Here is a 19,953-nt window from a genome sequence, read left to right as displayed (position 1 = left end):
GGGTCCAGTGGAGAAGAGTGGAACAGGGTGGAGGGGTAAATTGCTCCCTGAAAGAACCCTTAGCTGGAGAAAGGAGACCAGACGAATTCACCATGTTATAAGCCACCAGGTACCTCGATATTCTTCAATTGTCTATGCAACAAGACCATTCAGGAGAGTCATGCTGGGCTTCCCGCCCATGGACTCCTCCCCTTCATTCTCCATGCCAAATAAACAAGAGGATCATTACAACCAATAGCGTTGGGCATCTCTTAACAAAGCATTGCCCGTGTTCTCATTCTCATCGTAGCTGAGTTTTTCCAGCTGCATTTTGGCCTTATTGAACAATTATTGCTTCTTTTCACCAAGTCTCAGCCACAGGATTTGCTCATTCCATGCACCAGCAAAGCCAGAGTTTATATGGCTGAACGTTGGTGAGAAAATAAATATGGACCTTTTATTGTGAAAAATACAACGCATTGGAGATACTGTTAAACAGTTATTATTCTGGTAACATTGCTACAGTTAGTGATGCCTAGAGTACCCTATGAGGCAGATAACCATAATAATAGTGAGAAACCATCTTAGGTAACTGCTGGAATCCTCTTAGGTGGATTCCTCTACTAGGGGTGTTAGATAAACCTCTTTGGACTTAAGCGTGCAGCATTGTGGATATAGATTTTCTTGATTTCCCCTTGCTGCTTCAGCATTGATTCCAAAGGAAAAGTGGACACTGTAGGCTAGATCAGAAGCATCAAGAAGCCCAGAACCACATGCAATAATTGTTAGGAATGAAGGAACTTTTCAGTGACTCCTCTACAGTGCTCCTATCAAAGCGGGAGAAGCAAGCAACGATATAAGCACAGCTGCAGATTATTAACAATGGCTTGTTTTTATTTGTCATAAAGGGCTCGCAAAGGATGGGTAACTCTAGTGGAAGCCAGAGAACAAATAAACATCACTTTTACTGTTAGCATCTTCAATATTGCATGACCGGGGCAAATGGCCTGTATCCAGATATTTGTTCTGCTTTGGGGTATTGTAAAAGTTGGGCACGCCTATACGCACACACACATATATCATGTACAGTACCTGTATAACTCTTGAATATCCAAAGGTTTCTTTTTTCTTTTTTATAGCTAGCAGATTGTTCCAATTTCTTTAAACTGTGGCTGGATTTTTGCAGCGTGCTCTGACCCGACCTAGAGCTGGTCACTATGAACTGGTGTGTGTGTGTGGGGGGGGGGAATCTAATTTCTTCTTCCTACTGCTATTTTCTCCCTTTTTTTAGAAGCAGAACCCGAGGTCGACAACCTTCTGGTTTCAGATGCTACCCCAGCTGGCTTCCGTCTGTCTTGGACCGCAGATGATGGGGTCTTCGACAGCTTTGTTCTTAAAATCAGGGATACCGACAGGCAGTCTGACCCACGGGAACTAATAGTGCCAGGCCATGAACGCACCCAAGATATAACAGGGCTGAAAGAGGGTACTAAGTATGACATTGAACTCTATGGACTTATCAGTGGACGACGTTCCCAGCCCATAAATGTAGTAGCTACCACAGGTATTGCCTCTGCAATGGAGGGAGAAAAGCATGACGTGCATGTCTGTCTCTTTCATTTCTGTCCCTCTCACATCCAGTTTGACTTCTCACAAAGTTTTTAAAAGCCGTTTGCCCCAACAACTCTCACCAAGATTTCTTTTCTTTGCAATCTGCTCCATCTGATGGAGCATACTCTTCTGCTTGGTCTTGTTCACCATATTTAATAAAACAAAAGGAGGGTTATTTCATACTTGTTATCTGAAGACAAGCAGCATGGTCTAGTGGTTAGAGCACGGGGTTTGGGAGACAGGAGATTTGCCTTCTATTGCAGGCACTGTCCGTAATTTTCGACAGTCAGTTGTCTTCACTTTCCCTCAGTTTCCCACCTCTGAAGGATGGATGATAAAACTTACCTAACTCACGGGGTTATTGAGAGGCTACTCAATTAGGGCTTGATTTGCAAGGTTGCCAGGTGCTGAGCACCCTCAACTCACACTGGTTTTAATGGGCGCTAAAGATGCTCAGCAGTTCACAGGAGTCTTCAGCATTTTGCAGGATCAAGCCCTTTAGTGTCTGGGGAGTGCGCTGAAGTCCTCAAATAGAGGACGCTGTAGATCTGCTTGACTGTGAGTACAGTATCCATGTGTCAGTGCTTATTTAGCTGAGTCTTACAGTTAATGGGATCCCCAAGGAAAGAGGCAGACACAAGAGTTTATTAGTGCCATTTTGCTTAAAAAAAACAGGGCTGGATTCTACACTGTATCATGCCAACTTTACCCAGGCAGAATTCCATTAACCTGGCGCAGAAATGGAGTAATGCCAATGCCATGATCCTGAAGCTTGATTCCTGCGTGCCTAACTCCCGTGTGTGCCTTTCAAATCTCCCCTGGAATAAACTCTCACTTCCAGGCCATTTTAAACTGCCAGAGTGGTATAAAGGGGTCTTGATGAAAATGTGAATCAGGCCCTAAATCTGGCTTGATAACCTTTAGCCAGTGTTTGGAGAAGAAAAGAGCCAATGGTAGATCAGTGTTGGAAAGCATCTACTGAGACCACATGCACCATGATTCATCTAACTGGTCCCCCATGGTTGAGGGGCAATGCACACTTGTGACCAGCTTCTAACTGATCACAACCATGTTCCTTAAACAAACAGCAAGCAAATGTACTTACAGTCCGAGACATTTGCAATACGCAGAACATCAATCCATCACAGACAGCCTTTTGTCAACCCACGGGTTTGACTCTTGAGAAAGGGTGCTGTTTAAAGTCAACTGTAGGTTTTAGCAGCATGTCCCTATTTTCACTGACTCACAGAATATTTATGGTAAAACACAGGCAGTTATAAATTTCCTCATGCCTACATTCTGATTCGGTCCTGGCAGAAAGATTTAGGAGCATGTCAGCTATTGAAGCTAATAGTCCAGAAGACAGACCCCCATAAATAGCCCATGGATAATTGATAATAGAGCCTGGCCCACAGAATCCCAGTTAGATGATTTAGGCTGCCACTTATGCCACTTCCAGCAACAGTAGCCAATGCCATCAAGAAAACTAATTAGCTTTTTGAGTTAGTAGCTTCTGTCTGTTAGACTTTCATAGCATTTCTGCGATGATGGTAAAGAAATATTTGGAGGAATTTTGACATTTCACCATTATTTTCCCTTCCAAATAGGAAGCAAAAGTCAAAATATCAAAAAATGTCATGAAATGAAACATTTCAAAAAGATTTGATGGAAAATGATCAAAAAGAAATAATTTGAGGTATAAAAAAGATCTTTACATTTTGTTTTGAAACAAAAGCTGGAAAGGCCAAAAATAAAGTGTCCGTTTGGAAAGTGAACTCCTCCTTCACACCAAGAGGTGGCCCCTCTAGCATGGCACAGAGTCTCACTGGCAGTAGAAGTGAACCTGAAATGCTTTGCACTGTCCCTGCCCATGCTGTACCTATGCTGTGGTTCAAGGGTCTAGTCCGGTATTGACGACAGTGGGATTATTCAAAGAGGGTGCAATTCACCCCATGCAGAGAGGCACCATCCAGGCCAAACATCACATAACTGCTCAGAATAGGGCATAGATGGGGCTGGAGTGGTACTCAGGCACTCCTTGCGGGGATGAATTTCACCCATGCGTAAGAATGTCAGGATCTGGTCCCACTAGAGGCTCTCAGTCTCCAGGGCTATCAATCCATCAGCTTTCAGCAGCTACTAAATTCACTGGAATTGCAAAACTAAATCGATATTATTTCCAGCTCTGTCTCATCCATGTTTTTTCTTCTTCACTGTTTCCCTCAGATTGTGGATTGATGGCTAAATCAGCAGCAGCTTTTGGTGCAGTGCTGGTTTACCAAACCCAATTTGCTTTGTCTTTAAGCCCCCCGCCCCGCTCTTGTTTTTGAACAAACCCAGCAGCCCAACGTGGACAGCAAGCTGTGGAGATAATTTACAGTTCTCAGTGGAGTGCAGGTTGTTTTCTTTTCCTTTCCCTTCTGTTGATTTAGTGCCCTGCTGCTGGAGCTCCCAGGAGCACCTGGAAGTCACAACCCCCTATGACTCCTTTTCCTGCAAACTCTTTCTTTGCAAGCCATTTCACCCACAGGCTCTTTCTTTTTCCCTCTCACCATATACCCTGGCTTGTCTCCACTAATCCTCTTCATATAGCTCGTGTTTGGTATTTGTCACTCTTCTGCTAATGGACTTCTCTTGTGTGGGCTATTTATTTTTGTTAACAATGATCAGGGTTGTTTTTATTAGACAAAAGGGCAGATTAGGACTGAAACGCTGAACGTGAACTTTCAAGAGCCAGGTGTTGTCACCCCACAGTGCTGGGAGCCCTCATCGCAATCAGATCACACTTAAGATCTAATTGGTTAAAACACTGCGCAGACTGGCAAAAATTTAGAACACATCTTCAGACTGAATCTCTTTGACACATGTTTTTCTACTTATCCAAGTGGTGCATGCAGTCCGATTTACATGTCTGATTCCAGCCAATGCGTATACAAAGGTATTAGGAGACAGGGTTGGAAGGGCAGCAGGCTTTTAACAAAAGACCCTCTGTGTGTACATGATTGTGTGTGTGAGAGAGAGAGAGAGAAACCAAAGCCTCAAAGGTTCACTGTTTCCCCATTTCTCATAAGACCTATCTACCCCCAGTGGTTTCACTTATGCAAAAATATATATGGGGCCATATTCACTGTTATGCTCTGGCTGCTTTGTGTTGTTCTGGCAATGCAAATCAGCCATAAACCCAGGTCAACTGGTTGCATTTACGGCTGTGTACACACCAACCAGTGAATATTCTTATTCTTACTTATTGTTAAGTGCCTACAATGCGTTCACTGCTGTACAGAACAAGACGGCTTCCGACCCAAATGAGTTTGCAGTTGAAACATCGGCTGCATTGCTCTCAACAAGTACATACCTCGCCTAGGCCCCTTTAAATTCTGCTTAGTGATGGCCCCTGCTTTGGAAAGAGAGAGAGAGAGAAGAAGAAGCAGTGGTTTTATCCATAGGAATGAAAGCCAAAAGAATTCCTTCCCTGTCCTCCTCCCTCAAAATGATTTGTTCTCTGGCTCTAAATATCCAGTCACTTCCCAGCCAGGGAATGTGTTTTTCCCCTCCTGCTCCCTGGGTAAAATGCTGCTTTCATATGCAAAGCTCAAGTTAAAGTGGCTTTCAGCCGGGGGCTCTACTCTGGGGTCGAGGTGATGGAATCCTCCCCGTTTTCATAAGCAGGGTGCAGGCTGGCTGCACAGCCACACCACAGGGGATACTGCCTCCTGTCCTAGTGGATCCATGTAGTTGTGGTCCCACTGACTCTCCCTGATTCCCTTCTGCATGCCATTACAGAGAGAGAAATAAAGTCCAAAACGGTGCTGCACCACAGGGAGTGAATGGTTTCTTCTACACACTGCACAGCTGGGACTCCCCCTGGTGCTGGGGAGGGGGGTACTGTGTTCTCTCTGCATTCTGAACCTTCAGTGATTTTGACTTGGGCTCAGGAGTCACTTGGAGTTTGTGATCTTATCTGGGGCTTGATCCTGCAAGTTTCTCAGCGTCCTCCACTCCCTTTGGTATCAGCAGGAGTTGAGGGCACTCAACCTCTCGCAGGATGGAGCCCTTGATGCACCTAGACTGTAGATTCAAGACCTTTTGTGGGCTTCTTGCCTGCTTGGGACTTGGCACCATGAAAGAGGGCTTTCTCCATTTCTGAAGACTGCTGTGCACAAATGCTTTCAGGGTGTAAGGATGGGCTGCCTCTGATGTTCAATAAAAAACTAAAAATAGACCAAGCGCAATTGGGTAGAGAAAATAATGGCTAGAACAAATTCTGTACAATATAGAGTGCAAACCAAAAAATGGATCTGTTCCATAACCCCTGCAATTGCCATTATTCCCTGCAATATACTATTAATAAAGTAATAGATAATATGAATACATTTAATAGCTTTTTTATGAGGCTGGACATGGCTGTAACTTTATTGGAAAACAAAATCAGGACTGATTGTTCTGAGCGGGTAATAAAACCCTTAGCAGTGTGGAACTTTCTCTCGCGTTACGTTGAACTAGATAGTTATAGCTTCAGATCCTGGGACAGGAGGCTGAGGTCAATTGTTATTCCAGCAAAAAATGATTGATAAGCACATGCTTTAACTCTTTCTCTGTGTCTGTGTGGTGTGTTTTTCCCTCTCCCTCTGACTCCACCGGCAGCTGTGGGATCACCCAAGGCACTCACGTTCTCTGACATTACTGAAAACTCAGCCACAGTCAGCTGGTCACCTCCAAGGACCCGAGTAGAGAGCTTCCGGATTTCATACATCCCCATAACAGGAGGTGAGGAAGTGGTGGGGTAGTGAAAGGAATAAGGGTGCACTGGTAAAAGAGAGTAGAGAGCAAGTGGAAGGGACTACGGTGATGCTGGTGTCAGTCACTCGGTACATAGCAGTCTAGCCTCCATATCAGAAGGACACAGAGGTTCAATTCTCTGGCTAGCCGGCAGCTGGCAGGCACAATTACTGTGCACTTAACCAGTTCCAGTGGGTGGACGTACTGTATGAATGGCATATCTAGTATGCCATGGACCAGATTTGCAAAAAAGCCAGATTTCTGAGTGCTCAGGAGCACCCATAATTGGAGCCAGATTTTCCAAAGAGTTCAGCTCCCATTTTGGCTCCTAGGCACTTCAGCCTGCATGCATCATGCTGAGCACCTTTGAAAAGCTGGCCCTTGAAGATTGAAAATAGTTTGTTTTTTAAAATGTCATCTGTGGCTTTAACTGTGCTTTCTAAGTCAACGCTTTTTTGAATATCCCTTAAGGATGTTTCATTCCATCCACCATATCTCTCTGTTTTAGTGCTTCACTGGCAAATGGGAAGCTTGTCTTTTTCATGAGACTTCCGTGATGAGTAATAGACTTTAGCACAACTCATAGGACCCCTGGGTGGAAAGATTACCTAACAGCATGTGAAGAGCACCTACCAGGGACTAAAAGAAACACCCTGGAAGTGCTACAGAACAGAACAGGAAGGAGATAGGAAACTACAAAATGGGAAACCACCACCATCAGATAACTGGAGTTGGTTTTTCCACTAAGATTTAGGCCTTGATCCAGCAAAGCACATATGTAATTTTTAAGCACATGAGTTGTCACATTGAACTCATTGGGCTTTCTCAAAAGCATACAGTTAACCATGTGCTTAAATGCTTTGTTGGAGTAGGACCAGAATTTGGAATAAATAAATATCCTGAGTCCCTGTCTATGCAGGTAGGACCTCTCAGGCTAATATGCACTGTGTCTTAGTCTGAGATTAAGTGGGCCAAAGAGAGACTCTGAATAGATATCTGGCCTTTCTTCACCTCCCATCAGAAACCAAACCAAAGCGGTCCAAATATACAACAAGACTCTTTGATTTCTTTGTATTTAATTGCATGTGCAAATACCTACATTTGCACATGACAGTTATCCATTTTGCACATGAAAATGTGGCCGTGCCCGTGCACAAGATTTTAGTTTTTCCTTACACATATTCAAATGTTGGCACTCGGACCACTAGGGGGAAAAAAACACGAATAAACCAGCCCCTTTGATTTATGTTTTAGGGAGACTATTTTTACTGATCCTCAACTGTCAAAATTTTCCCTTGTTTTCACCCATTCAATCTTATTGACGTCAGTGGGTTTAACCAAGCGGGAAATTTGGCCCTGATGTACATAGCACAAGCATGGAGGGACAAACTCAGGATAGGGCACAAAATGAATTACACCTAGCAAGGGATATTGAAGGTAATAACACACGGTTATTTAAATTCAGTGGAGCAAGAGAAAGATGAAGGAAAGTATAGGTTCTTTACTTAGTGGAGAAGGAAAGCTAATAATTTATGACATCAAGAAGTTTGAAGTGATTAATTCCTATCTTCCTCCAGTCTTCAATAAAAAGGTTAGTGGTGATTAGATACTCTACACAATTAATATTAACAACAAGGGGGAAAGAACACAAGTCAAAATAGGGAAAGAAGAGGTTAATGAATATATAGCTTAGTTAGATGTATTCAAGTCAGCAGAGCCTAACAAAATTCATCCTACGTTACTCAAAGAACTAGCTGAAGCAATCTCGGAACCGTTATCAATTATCTTTGAGAACTCATGGAGGATAGCAGAGGTCCCAGAAGGATGAACATAGTACCTATCCTTAAAAAGGAAACAAAGAGGACCTGGGGAATGATAGGTCAGCCTAACTTCAATACCTGGGAAATACTGGAACAAATTGTTAACCAGTCAATTTGTAAGCACCTAGAGGATTATAGGGTGATAAGGAACAACCCACAAAGATTTGTCAAGAATGCAAAAAACAACCTAATTTCCTTTTTTTGACAGGGTTACCAGCCTAGTGGATGGGGGGGAAGCAGTAAACATGATTTATCTTTATTTTTGTAAGGCTTTTGACACAGCCTCACATGACATTTGCATAAGCAAACTAAGGAAATGTGACCTAGATTAAATTATTATAAAGTAGGTGTAAAACTGGTTGAAAGACAGTAGTCAAAGAGTAGTTATCAACGATTCACTGGAGTCCCACAGAGATGGGTCCTGGGGCCGGTACTATTCAATATTTTCATTAATGACTTGGAAAATGGAGAATATGCTCATTCAACTTGCTGATGACACCATGTGGGGAGGGGTTGCAAGCACTTTGAAGGACAGAATTAGAATTCAAAACATCCTTGACAAATTGGAGAATTGGTCTGAAATCAACCAAATGAAATCCAATAAAGACAAGTGCAAAGTATTTCATTTAGGAAGGAAAAAAATCAAATGCACAATTACAAAATGGGGAATAACTGGCTAGGGAGCGGTATTGCTGAAAAGAAACCGTGGGTTATATTGGAGCACAAATTGAATATAAGTCAACAACAATATACAGTTATAAAAAAAGGCTAATATCATTGTGGGGCATATTAACAAGGAGTGTTGTATGTAAGACAGGAGAGGTAACTATTTTGTTCTCTGGTGAGGCCTCAGCTGGAGTACTGTGTCCAGTTCTGGGCACTACACTTTAAGAAAGTTCTGAACAAATTGAAGAGTCTCTAGGGGAGAGCACCAAAAATGACAAACCTGACCTATGAGAAAAGAGTAATAAAAAAACCTGGGCATGTTTAGTCATAAAAAATGAAGACTGAAGGGGCACCTGATAATAGTCTCCAGTTATGTTAAGGGCTATTATAAAGAGAATGGGGATCAATTGTTCTCTGTGCCGCAGAAAGTAGGACAAGAAATGAGGAGCTTACTCTGCAGCAAAGGAGATTTTGGTTAGTTGTTAGGAAAATCTTTCCAACTATATGGATAGTTATGCCCTGTAACAGGTTTCCTAGGGAAGCTGAGGAATCCTCATCTCTAGAGGTCTTTAAGAACAGGTTGGACAAACACCTGTCAGAGATGGTCTAGGTTTACTTGGTCCTGCCTCAGTGCAGGGGGCTGGACTTGAGATCCCTTCCAGTGTTACATTTCTATGATTCCATGAAACTTATTTCCGTACTGGAAATGAAGTCCTTTGTTTAGAGCACAGCACCACAGCCTAAACACGAGTTGGAACATCATTTCATCATTGCCTTGACATATGGTTTGCTCCTAGGTACTCCCAATGTTGTGACAGTGGATGGAACCAAGACTAGGACCAAGCTGGTGAAACTGATCCCAGGTGTAGACTACACTGTCAGTATAATCTCCATCAAAGGATTTGAAGAAAGCGAGCCTATCTCTGGAATTCTGACTACAGGTAATGCCCAAAAGAAATAAAGTCCTAGTAAGTTTGTTCAAGTTCATGTGTCATACAGAAGACTCATAAAATCAGAATTGAAAAACACTAACCAAGTCACATTTTAGCTATCCCCTGATACTGACGAGAGGATTTCTTTCTTTTGTATTTTGCCTACTGGTTATTTATTCTTTGTATTTGTATTGCAGATGAGTCTAGATGTTTTAACTACCCCATTCTGCTAAGCACATACCAACTTGTAGTGAGAGACAGACCCCTGCCTCAGATATCTTCTAGTCTAAACAGGCAAAACAGAAAGAAAGCATTATTAGCCCACTTTTATAGATGGGGAGCTGAGGTACAGATTGATTAAGTCACTTGGCCGCACTCAGACGGGGAGTCTGGGGTGGCACAAGGAATTGTACTCGGGTCTCCTGAGTCCCAGAAAACCATCCTCTCTTTCATCTCTCTTTTGTCTAGCATAGTTTTAAATAAACCAGGGTTTCCCCCACATCCCTTTGGAAACCACCTGCAGTCTAATTGATTCATAATGCTCCTGGGCTCATAGGGGTACAGAGCACTGGGAGGAAGGGGCAATGCACTCAGCACTGGAGGCCAGGTCATACTTCATATCCCTCACCCTTGGGAGCAGCTAATGGTCCCAGTGCAAGGTCTCTGATGGAAGGCATGAAAAGGAGGGAAGATGCAATCCCCACAAGAAAGAATGTAGAAAAGCAGATTATGTGATTCAAAACAATTGTGGCTAGAGGTCTGTAGAAGGTTGTAATGGCCATGAGTTGCCATCCGTTCAGTCCTTTCCCCACCCTCGGTAGTGTGAGTTTTCCCCAAGAACCTGTCTGGAACTGAGAGCATTGAGGAGAGAAAGGTATCAGGGCTGAAAGAGGCCCCAAGATGGATGATGTCAAGAGTATTATCTTAGAGCCTGTGGAACTGAGACTTTGAAAATAATTAGTTCTCACTGCCAGCCTCTTGGTATGAGTTTAATCCTCTCCCATGATGACCTCCCTCTGCAGCAGTGCTGTTCTGTGAAGCACATCTCTCCAGTAACCCCCCCTCCCTCACCCTCCCATTCCAAAGAGGACCACGCAAGGGCAGCAGTGTCTGCTCAGTTTTCACTATGTGCCTGGCACAGCATATTATATGCAGCAGGGAAGCCCTTAATATGTATAATTCCCTCATTATGGTATTATCTGTCCTTTCAGCTCTGGACAGCCCATCAGGACTGGTAGCAGTGAATATCACAGACTCTGAGGCCTTGGCAGTCTGGCAGCCAGCGATTGCCACAGTGGACAATTATGTCATCTCCTACATTGCTGAGGATGGTAAGAAGGGTCAGTGGGGGGCGTCTTTGAGCTCGACCACAGTCGGTGAGAGTGGTGCTCAGGACTGAATTCAGCAACTGGGAAGGGGGAGAGGAAGGTTGACTCTGAGAGGTGAAGGCTGGTTAGGAGCATGTTACAGCATCCTCATTTAAGTAAATTGTCAGTCCCTAATCCCGGTGGTGAGCAGCAGCAGAGCTGTATCTGTGTTATCCTTGAGGCGAAAAGAAAACACACTGTTATTTTCAACAAATACAGCAGGGGGCGCTAGTACTTGGGTATGGAATTGACTGTAGAGTTAACAGTTTGCATTCAGCTTTGGTGTGGGTTGAGGCAATGACTCCACTGAGCCACTGCTTCTCCTTACTTCATCCTCGTCCCGAAACACCTCCGAAAAATGGGTTTCCTTCCAATGAACGATCAGCCCTTAGCTCAGGATGTGAACATTTGAACGGAGCGCTGGTGTTAAGCCTCCCTCTGAGGAGTGCTCGCCACTTACAACCGACCCCCTGACTTCTAGTGGCCCCCAAACTAAAGTTCTCTGTTCCCATCTTTTGTGTGTTCGCTGTGTAGATCCAGAAGTTACTCAGACGGTGTCTGGGAACACTGTGGAATATGACCTTAATGGCCTTCGTCCTGCAACTGAATATATGCTAAGGATCTATGCAGTAAAGGGACCTCAGAAGAGTGAGACGGTCTTCACCAAATTCACTACAGGTGCAGTGTCAAGCCTTTCCCCAGTATTGCAGCCAAAGGTTCCATTGTCTGCTGCCATCAAGCCAGCACTGCACTCACTGTATCTTGTCTCCTTTAGGCATGGATGCACCAAGATCTTTGAATGCCATTGAGGTCCAGTCAGAAGCAGCAGTATTGTCATGGAGGCCTCCACGGGCTTCTGTCACCGGCTATCTCCTTATCTACGAGTCTATCGATGGCAAAGTCAAGGTACTGCACTTGGATCTAACCCAGAAATTCTGAGTTGGGAGACATGCTGGTAGAGATGCTCAGAAAATGCCAGTCAATGGGACTGAAGCACATGTCTAACATTAAGCACATGTCTAAGTGCTTTCCTGAATCGGAGCCAATAATGAAAACTTAGCTGCAGCTGAGACAACATATAGTCTATCTTCTCTCCGCAATAGGGAAAAAAATAAGACAGCAAGCAGCTGCCTTCTCCCATCCAAAGTCTATGGCATAAAGGCAATAGGCATATGTGTCTAAAAGTGACTAGTGATTTTGGGTGCTCAACTTGAGCCACTTTTAAAGACTCGATTTTCAGAGGGCGGATGTTTAGCACTTTCTGAACATCAGGCCTTGTCTAGATATTTCAAGATGGTTGTCCAAAATTGTCACGTTTGGAAATTCAGTTCCATGGCATCTACGGACATACCACAAAGGACAATCCTGCTTAATTTTTGATGAATTTCGCCCCTGCGGCAGAATATGATGTGTATATATATGCCATGTTAACTTCTACCATGCTTGCTTTTAAACTACACTACTTAAACATTATAATATTAAACATTCATTTCCAAGCAACCTTTCTTATATTACTAATGGACGTTAGTCTGGTAAAAATCTTGTAGGAATAAAGTTTCATAATAAATCTTTGAAACGGTTAAAAATACCATCAATAATTTACATAAAAAGGCATCTGAAAATCTAAAATATGCAACAGTTCCAGTCCATGGGTTTGTTCATTTCAGAGTTTCTGTAGGATTTATTCTTCCAACAGGAAGTCATCCTGGGACCTGAGGCAACTTCCTACAGCCTGTCTGAGCTAAGCCCATCCACCCAGTACACAGTGAAGCTGCAGGCACTGAACAGAGCCCTGAAGAGCAAGATAATCCAGACTATTTTCACCACAAGTAAGGCCTTTGCTTTGTATGAGGGGTTGGTCCATTCTTAGGAATGAGCTCTGGAATAGGCAGATGCAGCTCCCATTGAAGTCAAAGGGCAGTGGATACCTGCAGTGTGCTTAGGGCAGTGAGTATGTCTACACTGCAGTCAGAGGTGTGACTATAGCTTATGCAGCCTGAGCTAGCTTTGATCTAGCTAGCTTGAAAAACACTAACAGTGAAGCCCCTGCAGCATGGACCGTACAACCCCACCCAGGAACCTGAGCATCTATTCGAGTGGCTAGCCTCTGTGTAGAAAGCCAGCGTGAGGCTCCCTGCACCACTTAAACTCTGTATGAGGCAGCAGCCCCATTCACTGCCCTCAGACTGGAAGGTTGGATTTCAGCTGTTCAACCATTCCACACTCCACCCACACAGAGCCTGATTCAGCCTGTGGGTGGAGTGGCTTGCACTCAGGTTGGCCCTTACAGCTTTAATCCCTGGACTAGCTTCTCCTCTCCCTTCTCTCTTTCCCACTGAGCTCACTCAGTTTTCATACTGCTACCCCAGAGTGTTTGTTCTGATCCTACCTGGGAAGGCTCTCCAGTAAACTGAATGCAATCAAGTATTCTGAAAGCCTCATCACAGCTGACAGTCAGTTCTCCTGTTGCCACATTTTTGATGGCAGGGAAAATACAATGTCGTTTTTAAGGATTAAATGGCTACAAAATTCCACCTGCCGTTCTCCTCACTTCTCACAATTCTCAACCTTCCAAACTGAACAGCGTCTTCAAATGTTTGCCTCTGACTTCTGCCATCTATGCTGACATCAGGTCAAGTGCTTATAAAATGCTAGGTAAAGTCACAGGGCCCTGAATCTGTTTCCAGTCAACTCTGATGTAAATCAGGAGTAACCTCATTGAAGTTAATGGATCTACACCAGCGAGTGGGAGCAGAATCAGATCCTGATGTGTTTAAGTGACATCTACCTTCATGACCAGTAACTGGAGACCTCCAAAGCTAAAGCATGAATCTCTACAGCTTCAGCTAAAGAGCTAGTACCTTATTCAGGCAAACAATTAAGTCCATGTTTAATTTTAAGTACATGCTTGAGTCCTGTTGACCTCAGTGGGGAGGCAAGCACATGAGAAAGTGTGCTTACTTCCCCACTGAGTAATTGCCCTGAGTAGGGATGTTTTCCTGAATTGGAGGCCTAAGTCCTATCATAGAGAGCTGTAACAGACTCAAATCCTCTGGCACAGAGTGCATCACATAATACACAATGGACCCTGAGTTACATTTACACAGCTGGCTTTGAGACTATAAAAGTGTTAATAATAGAAATTCACCTAATATACATTTCCAGAACATCCCTTAATTACACCTGTTGCAGTTATTTCCACTGAATATGCTAAAATCAATAGTATTTTCAGTCATTTCAAAGATGTCAAGAAAATGCCAAAAACATTCACATTTTAATAGTTTTGGGGATTTTTTGTGTTCGAAATTGTATTGACTGCACCTATACCTCTATTAAGTTGTAATGAGAAAAAAATGCACCATTGTTTTTTTTTTTCTTTTTCACACGCCTTGTTTTATAACATACTTTGCATTACACTGGTTGTTGAAGAAGTCCCAATTTTCGTCTTGGCTTTACCCATGCTTCCACTGTGATAGTCTCACGTGCCATACATGCAAATCATTAAAGGTGCAGTTTTGTCCTGCAGGTAGTTGCAGACAGAACTGATGTCACTTAAACATTTAACTACATGATTGTGCCGACATTGTAGGTAGGTAGGCATATAAATACAGTTAATTGAGCCTTCAAAATTGCAGACATACACAGGAGGCTTAGCTTTAGAAATCTGTCCCTAAATATTTCCTTTTATCACATAGTATCTGATTTTTTTAAAATTAATATATATATACACAACCCCACACTGGTCTGGATTGCAACCCAGAACTTCTCTCTCTGTATAGTCCTGGTCCACAACCTTGGGTGCTTCACAATGCTTTGCTGTTGTAACTCCCAACCTGGGATGCTCACTAACAGTCTTGCAGCATGCAAGTCACACACTCTGGGTCTGTGTATAGCTTCAGCCCTGGCCCAGCAGCTCTGGCCCCAGCAGCCTGTCAGCAGCACTCCAGTCACACTCTGGCTTCCAGCAGTCTTGGTTACTACTTCCAGAGTGATCCCAACAAATTCCCAGTCCTGAATTTTCCCAGAAATGTGTGTTCTGCACTGTCCAGCCCTTCCCTGGACCGTTCAGATTTTACAGGTCCATTGCCTCTGTAAAGGGTCAGTATTCTACAGTTTTCTACTTTAACTGGAGTTGCCAAACAGTGCTGTTTAAATTAAACACTGGATTGGTTTAGCTTAAAAAACAAAACAAGTTTATTAACAAAAGAAGATGCGATTTTAAGTGAATTCAAGTATCAGGTATGAAAGTCAGAAATGATTACAAGACACATAAAGATGAACACACTTTCTAGTAGCTAAAACTTAACAAGCTAGACTTGGTTCAAGGTAAAATCCTTACCACGTTTCCAGCAACATGGTTGACCAAATTCTCAGGTCAGGATCTCCCCTCAGAGTCAAATGGCTGGTTCCTTTGTCTTCTTAGGTGAACAAGAGATCAACTGGGATATTTTGCCCCTCATTTTTATTGTCCAGTCACCCTTTGAAATGCATTTTCTTGAGAGTTACCCCTACATAAAGTTTATTCCATCTGTGAGGAAGGAGACATGGAGGCTTGGGGTGAAAAATGTTGTTTTCTAAAATGCAGATTGATCTGTTCCTGCCCCACCCCCCTTCATTGCCAAAGACTGGCCACTTGACAGGTGGCTACCAATCAACTTTGATGACAACTGGCTAGAGGTATAAGTTCGTCCTTTGTCTTTGAGTAACCAGTTTACCTACTCCCCAAACTTGTCTTGTAAACAAATGGCAGTCATAATTTCAGCTTGTGTTCATAATGCTTAATAGGCATTATGTACATATGTTACATAAGATTATTAATGATCAGTGTGGTGTTAGTTTTTAAATGACTTCTCACAAGGCATATTTTGCACAAAGATTATTACAATAATGTCTAGGGTGTGAATACAGGATCAAGGATTTTCTAGAATTTACAGTCAGGTCTCCTAGGCTCTATTCCTGGCTGGGCCATTGACCAGATGAGAAACCTTCTTGGCCATGTCACCTAAGTTCTCTGATTTAATTTCTACAACTGTATACTAAGGACACTGCTGTTTAATGCACCTAGTGTGCTGTAAGAATTCATTAGTTAATGAGCAAGTTGAAGAAGGAACGTACTATATAACTGCAAAATATCAGTATTTTTTCATCCAGATTTGTGGACAGTCAAGTTGATTTTTCTCTTGCAAATTTTCAAGTCTGTGCACCACTAGTACATTACGCCATTCTTAGCAGTATCTCTTCTAAATGAAATAGATTCATTTGCCTTGTCACCAGAAAGAGCTCACAAATTAATTACCTAAATGACAGGAAGCTGCATCCCCTTTTCATAAACGATTTCACAAGCACTGTTCTCTGCTTTTTTTCTTTTGTGTATAGCTGGACTTCTCTATCCTTACCCTAAAGACTGCTCCCAAGTTCTGCTAAATGGAGAAAGTACCTCTGGACTTTACACCGTATATATGAATGGAAACAAGTCCCAGTCTGTGGAGGTGTATTGTGACATGACCTCTGATGGAGGTGGATGGATTGTGAGTATCCAGAACCTCTATGTCACTCTTCCCTTATGCCTGAGTCAAGAACATGAGACAGGGCCCAGCCTCAATCAATTACTTCATTATTAATGATGTTGCATTAACGTGCCAAAACACATGGGACATTTAACTTTTCGTTCTAAATCTGACTGCAGTCGGGGTGGGAGACTGAAGCAGAGGTGCAGCCAGTTCCAAAGCTTTGCAGGAGATACGAGGCCTGAGAAGGATGCATTAGGTCTACCGTCACACTGAAGGGTGGGTAAGCAGGGCAGTAAAAACAGAGGCAAGAGGAACAGCAAAGTATGGTGCTGAGAATCTGTGGAATTCAAAGAAGCCAGTTGGGGCTGAGAGTCTGAGAAGTGTCAGAGTGAAGGCAAGGAGCTTGAGAAATACTGAGGCTTCGTGGACAACAGGTTGAAGGATACAGAAGGACCTGGCAATAAGGCTGAGTGATATTGAGCTTTGAGGGAGTGCTAAGAAAGCAGAGGGCAGGGACTACCAGGCTGCAAACTATAGAGGTGGCTTGGCGCCCAAGAAGAAACATGGGCCTTGCTTTAAAAAAATGTTCAGTGGGCCTGCTAAAATATGTACTAGCTTGGGCTGAAATATGTCAGTGCCCATGTTACTTTGGGATGGTTGGTGTATGGAAGTCCTTAGTGTGTAAAAGTCCTAACTGTTGCAAATATAAAGCTACTGGCATGTTGGGGTTTTAGGTGTTTCTGAGGCGTCACAATGGAAAGGAGGATTTCTACAGGAACTGGAGGACTTACGCTGCTGGGTTTGGGGATCCCAAGGATGAATTCTGGATAGGTAAGTGATTGGCAAGAGCTTTCTGAAACAAAAGAGAACGAGTCACTTGTAGGCATGACAGCCATGTTGCTGACCACAATATTGGCTTTTCTAAAGAGGCTCATGGCAGGAAGATGTAATATGTGGTAATAAGACATTAAGACAGAAAATCAAGAGAGAGGGAGACAACACAGTGGTTCTTTACTCATTTATCCATTCATTACAACAGGTCTGGAGACCCTCCACAAAATCACTTCCCAGGGCCAGTATGAGCTGCGTGTGGATCTGCGAGACAAGGGCGAGACAGCTTATGCTCTCTATGACCGGTTTAGCGTGGGAGACTCCAAGACCCGTTATCGGCTAAAAGTGGATGGATACAGTGGAACCGCAGGTTGGTTAAAACTCATATTTTTTCAGGCCAGAAATAGGCCAAGAAAGGGGTGGGGGAGGGAGGAGCTATGCATTTCTCCATATTTGGCTGGAGCTACAATTTCCTTCCACTTGGTTCAGAGCAACAACTTCTGTGTGCAAACGATGGGGATTGCTGTCACAGAAAGTAAGTCTTTTCTTGGGCGGGGGGAGATTTGAAAATATGAAAGGATCACTTTCCTCTCTGATTCCATTCTCAATGCTCTGCTCCTTCAGGTGCCACTTTTCATAACATGCTTACGACCAAATGTAAACAAACATATTAAACAGACACATGTCTCATGCGAGCACTGCCTACCTGTCATTAATAGGGCTTAGGATAGCTGGCTGCAGTGCCGTTTGTGAAGAATGTGCCGCTGATGCCTTGTTATAACGTGCTTGATGATGTTCCTGAAGAATGCCTTTGCCTCCTTCAATCCCATTAAGCCCAGGCCTGCAGATCATGTCCAGCCCCCTCTCTGGCTTCATTGTTGACAGAGTAAGGACCAAGGGCTAAATTCTGTGGCATGGGAGCGTAAGGGCTTAAACAAAAGAGAAATACTGTGATTCTGCTGTGCATGGCCACAGAAAGAACTCTCTGGGGACTATGCACCTTGAAGCTGTCCATGGTGGCTCTCTGGATAGTTGAGTAGCAGGGACAGGAGTGTGGCCAATGGCTTAGCAATTGTGCAGCCCCAACAGTCAAACTCCCCCAGTATAGGGCAAACAGACTGAGGTAGAGGCTGCTGCTTCAGCTCATGGGTTACAGTAGCAGCATTACTGCTATGCCATCAGCTGAAGGGGAGACTCAGTTCCATCAGTGTCCTACACAAAGAGCCCCCTGCACTGTCTGTTCACTCTGGCTTTGGACAGGGGACCAGGGAATTGAGCCCCGAGTGCACGAACTGCAGACAGTTGGCCCCAAAGCAATTTTACGCAGAGCCGTAGAAGTGACCGTGGAGATCAAATTCACTTCAGCCAGTTGTGGAGTTGTCAGATCCAAAGGACACATTGCATAGAATTAAATTTGATGAGTGCATTTTTGAGAGGTAAGCGGAAAGGCAATTGAGCATCTGCCAAGGCTGAAGTTAAAGGTCTCAGGGGTTCTTTGTTTCTCCTGATAACGTTATTGACATCTAAAGTAGCATAAGGAATGTAGTGCCCTGCTCTGCTGCAGCTGTTAAACAATATAACATTGATTCGAACAAGAGAAACGCTGCACCTTGAGGGTTTGAATCTTGGATTCAGCAAGTGCAGTGAGTGAACAGGAAATCCATTTAAACTACTGAGTTTTAAAATGTATACATCTGTCATTTTTTTAAGCCTACACACCAATTATGTTTAGGTCAGGTGTTCAGCTGATATAGATCAGCATAGCTCCGTTAACTGGCCTTCATTTACTTTTGGTATTTATTTTTAGCCAAGATGGGCCTGAACCAAACCCCCAGATCTGAAGCCCAAGAAGCTTGTGGTGGGTTCAGAATCTGGATACAGAGGCAAAATTCACAGTGTGGGCGCATCTCTCCTTTATTTATTGGCAAATAGCATTTCAAGTGAAAGTCAGGACCACGGTTTCAAAGTGGTCTCTGCAAAACTTGTGATATGCACCGCCAGGTTTTTCTACAGGAGCAACCAAGATATTTTATGCCCAAAAACTCAGAGTTGCTCCTACCCATTGAATCATTTGCACATGCAGAATAGAAGTCAGGTGAAAACTCTGACACCATTCTCTTGGTTTCTCCTGTATAGGTGACTCCATGACCTATCACAATGGACGGTCCTTCTCCACCTTTGATAAGGACAATGACGCTGCCATCACAAACTGTGCGTTGTCCTACAAAGGTGCTTTCTGGTACAAGAATTGTCACCGAGTCAATCTGATGGGCAGATATGGGGACAACAGCCACAGTCAGGTGAGTTTGCCATTTGAAAGCAACATTACGTAACGATCTTCAAGGCATGGGAATGTAGGAGTGGCCATACCAAATCAAGTCACTGGTTCATTCATTCTGTTAGTCAGTCCCTTGTTGTGGCCAATATATAGTGCTTCAGAGAGACAGGAGAAACCCCA

The 19,953-nt window shown here is 43.5% G+C and overlaps 1 protein-coding gene across 8 annotated transcripts in view; it reads left to right on the top strand.

The window, feature by feature from the left end:
• The window catches only part of TNC (tenascin C), a 92,318-nt gene that overhangs the window by 70,220 nt on the left and 2,145 nt on the right, over positions 1-19,953 (top strand). For 6 of the 8 annotated variants that reach the window (XM_084649811.1, XM_084649814.1, XM_084649812.1 and 3 more), the window contains 11 exons: positions 1,271-1,543; positions 6,235-6,357; positions 9,653-9,796; positions 10,999-11,118; positions 11,689-11,832; positions 11,930-12,060; positions 12,851-12,983; positions 16,531-16,682; positions 17,399-17,495; positions 17,704-17,865; positions 19,632-19,795. In XM_084649811.1, the coding sequence (XP_084505937.1) occupies positions 1,271-1,543; positions 6,235-6,357; positions 9,653-9,796; positions 10,999-11,118; positions 11,689-11,832; positions 11,930-12,060; positions 12,851-12,983; positions 16,531-16,682; positions 17,399-17,495; positions 17,704-17,865; positions 19,632-19,795 (1,643 nt within the window). The remainder of the gene's footprint in view (positions 1-1,270; positions 1,544-6,234; positions 6,358-9,652; positions 9,797-10,998; positions 11,119-11,688; positions 11,833-11,929; positions 12,061-12,850; positions 12,984-16,530; positions 16,683-17,398; positions 17,496-17,703; positions 17,866-19,631; positions 19,796-19,953) is intronic. The other 2 variants (XM_084649815.1, XM_084649818.1) reach the window with 1 other exon arrangement.

The sequence above is a fragment of the Lepidochelys olivacea genome (assembly GCF_965140295.1).
Source record: "Lepidochelys olivacea isolate rLepOli2 genome assembly, chromosome: 16".
NCBI lineage: Eukaryota > Metazoa > Chordata > Testudines > Cheloniidae > Lepidochelys > Lepidochelys olivacea.
This window is presented reverse-complemented; position numbering and strand designations above follow the sequence as displayed.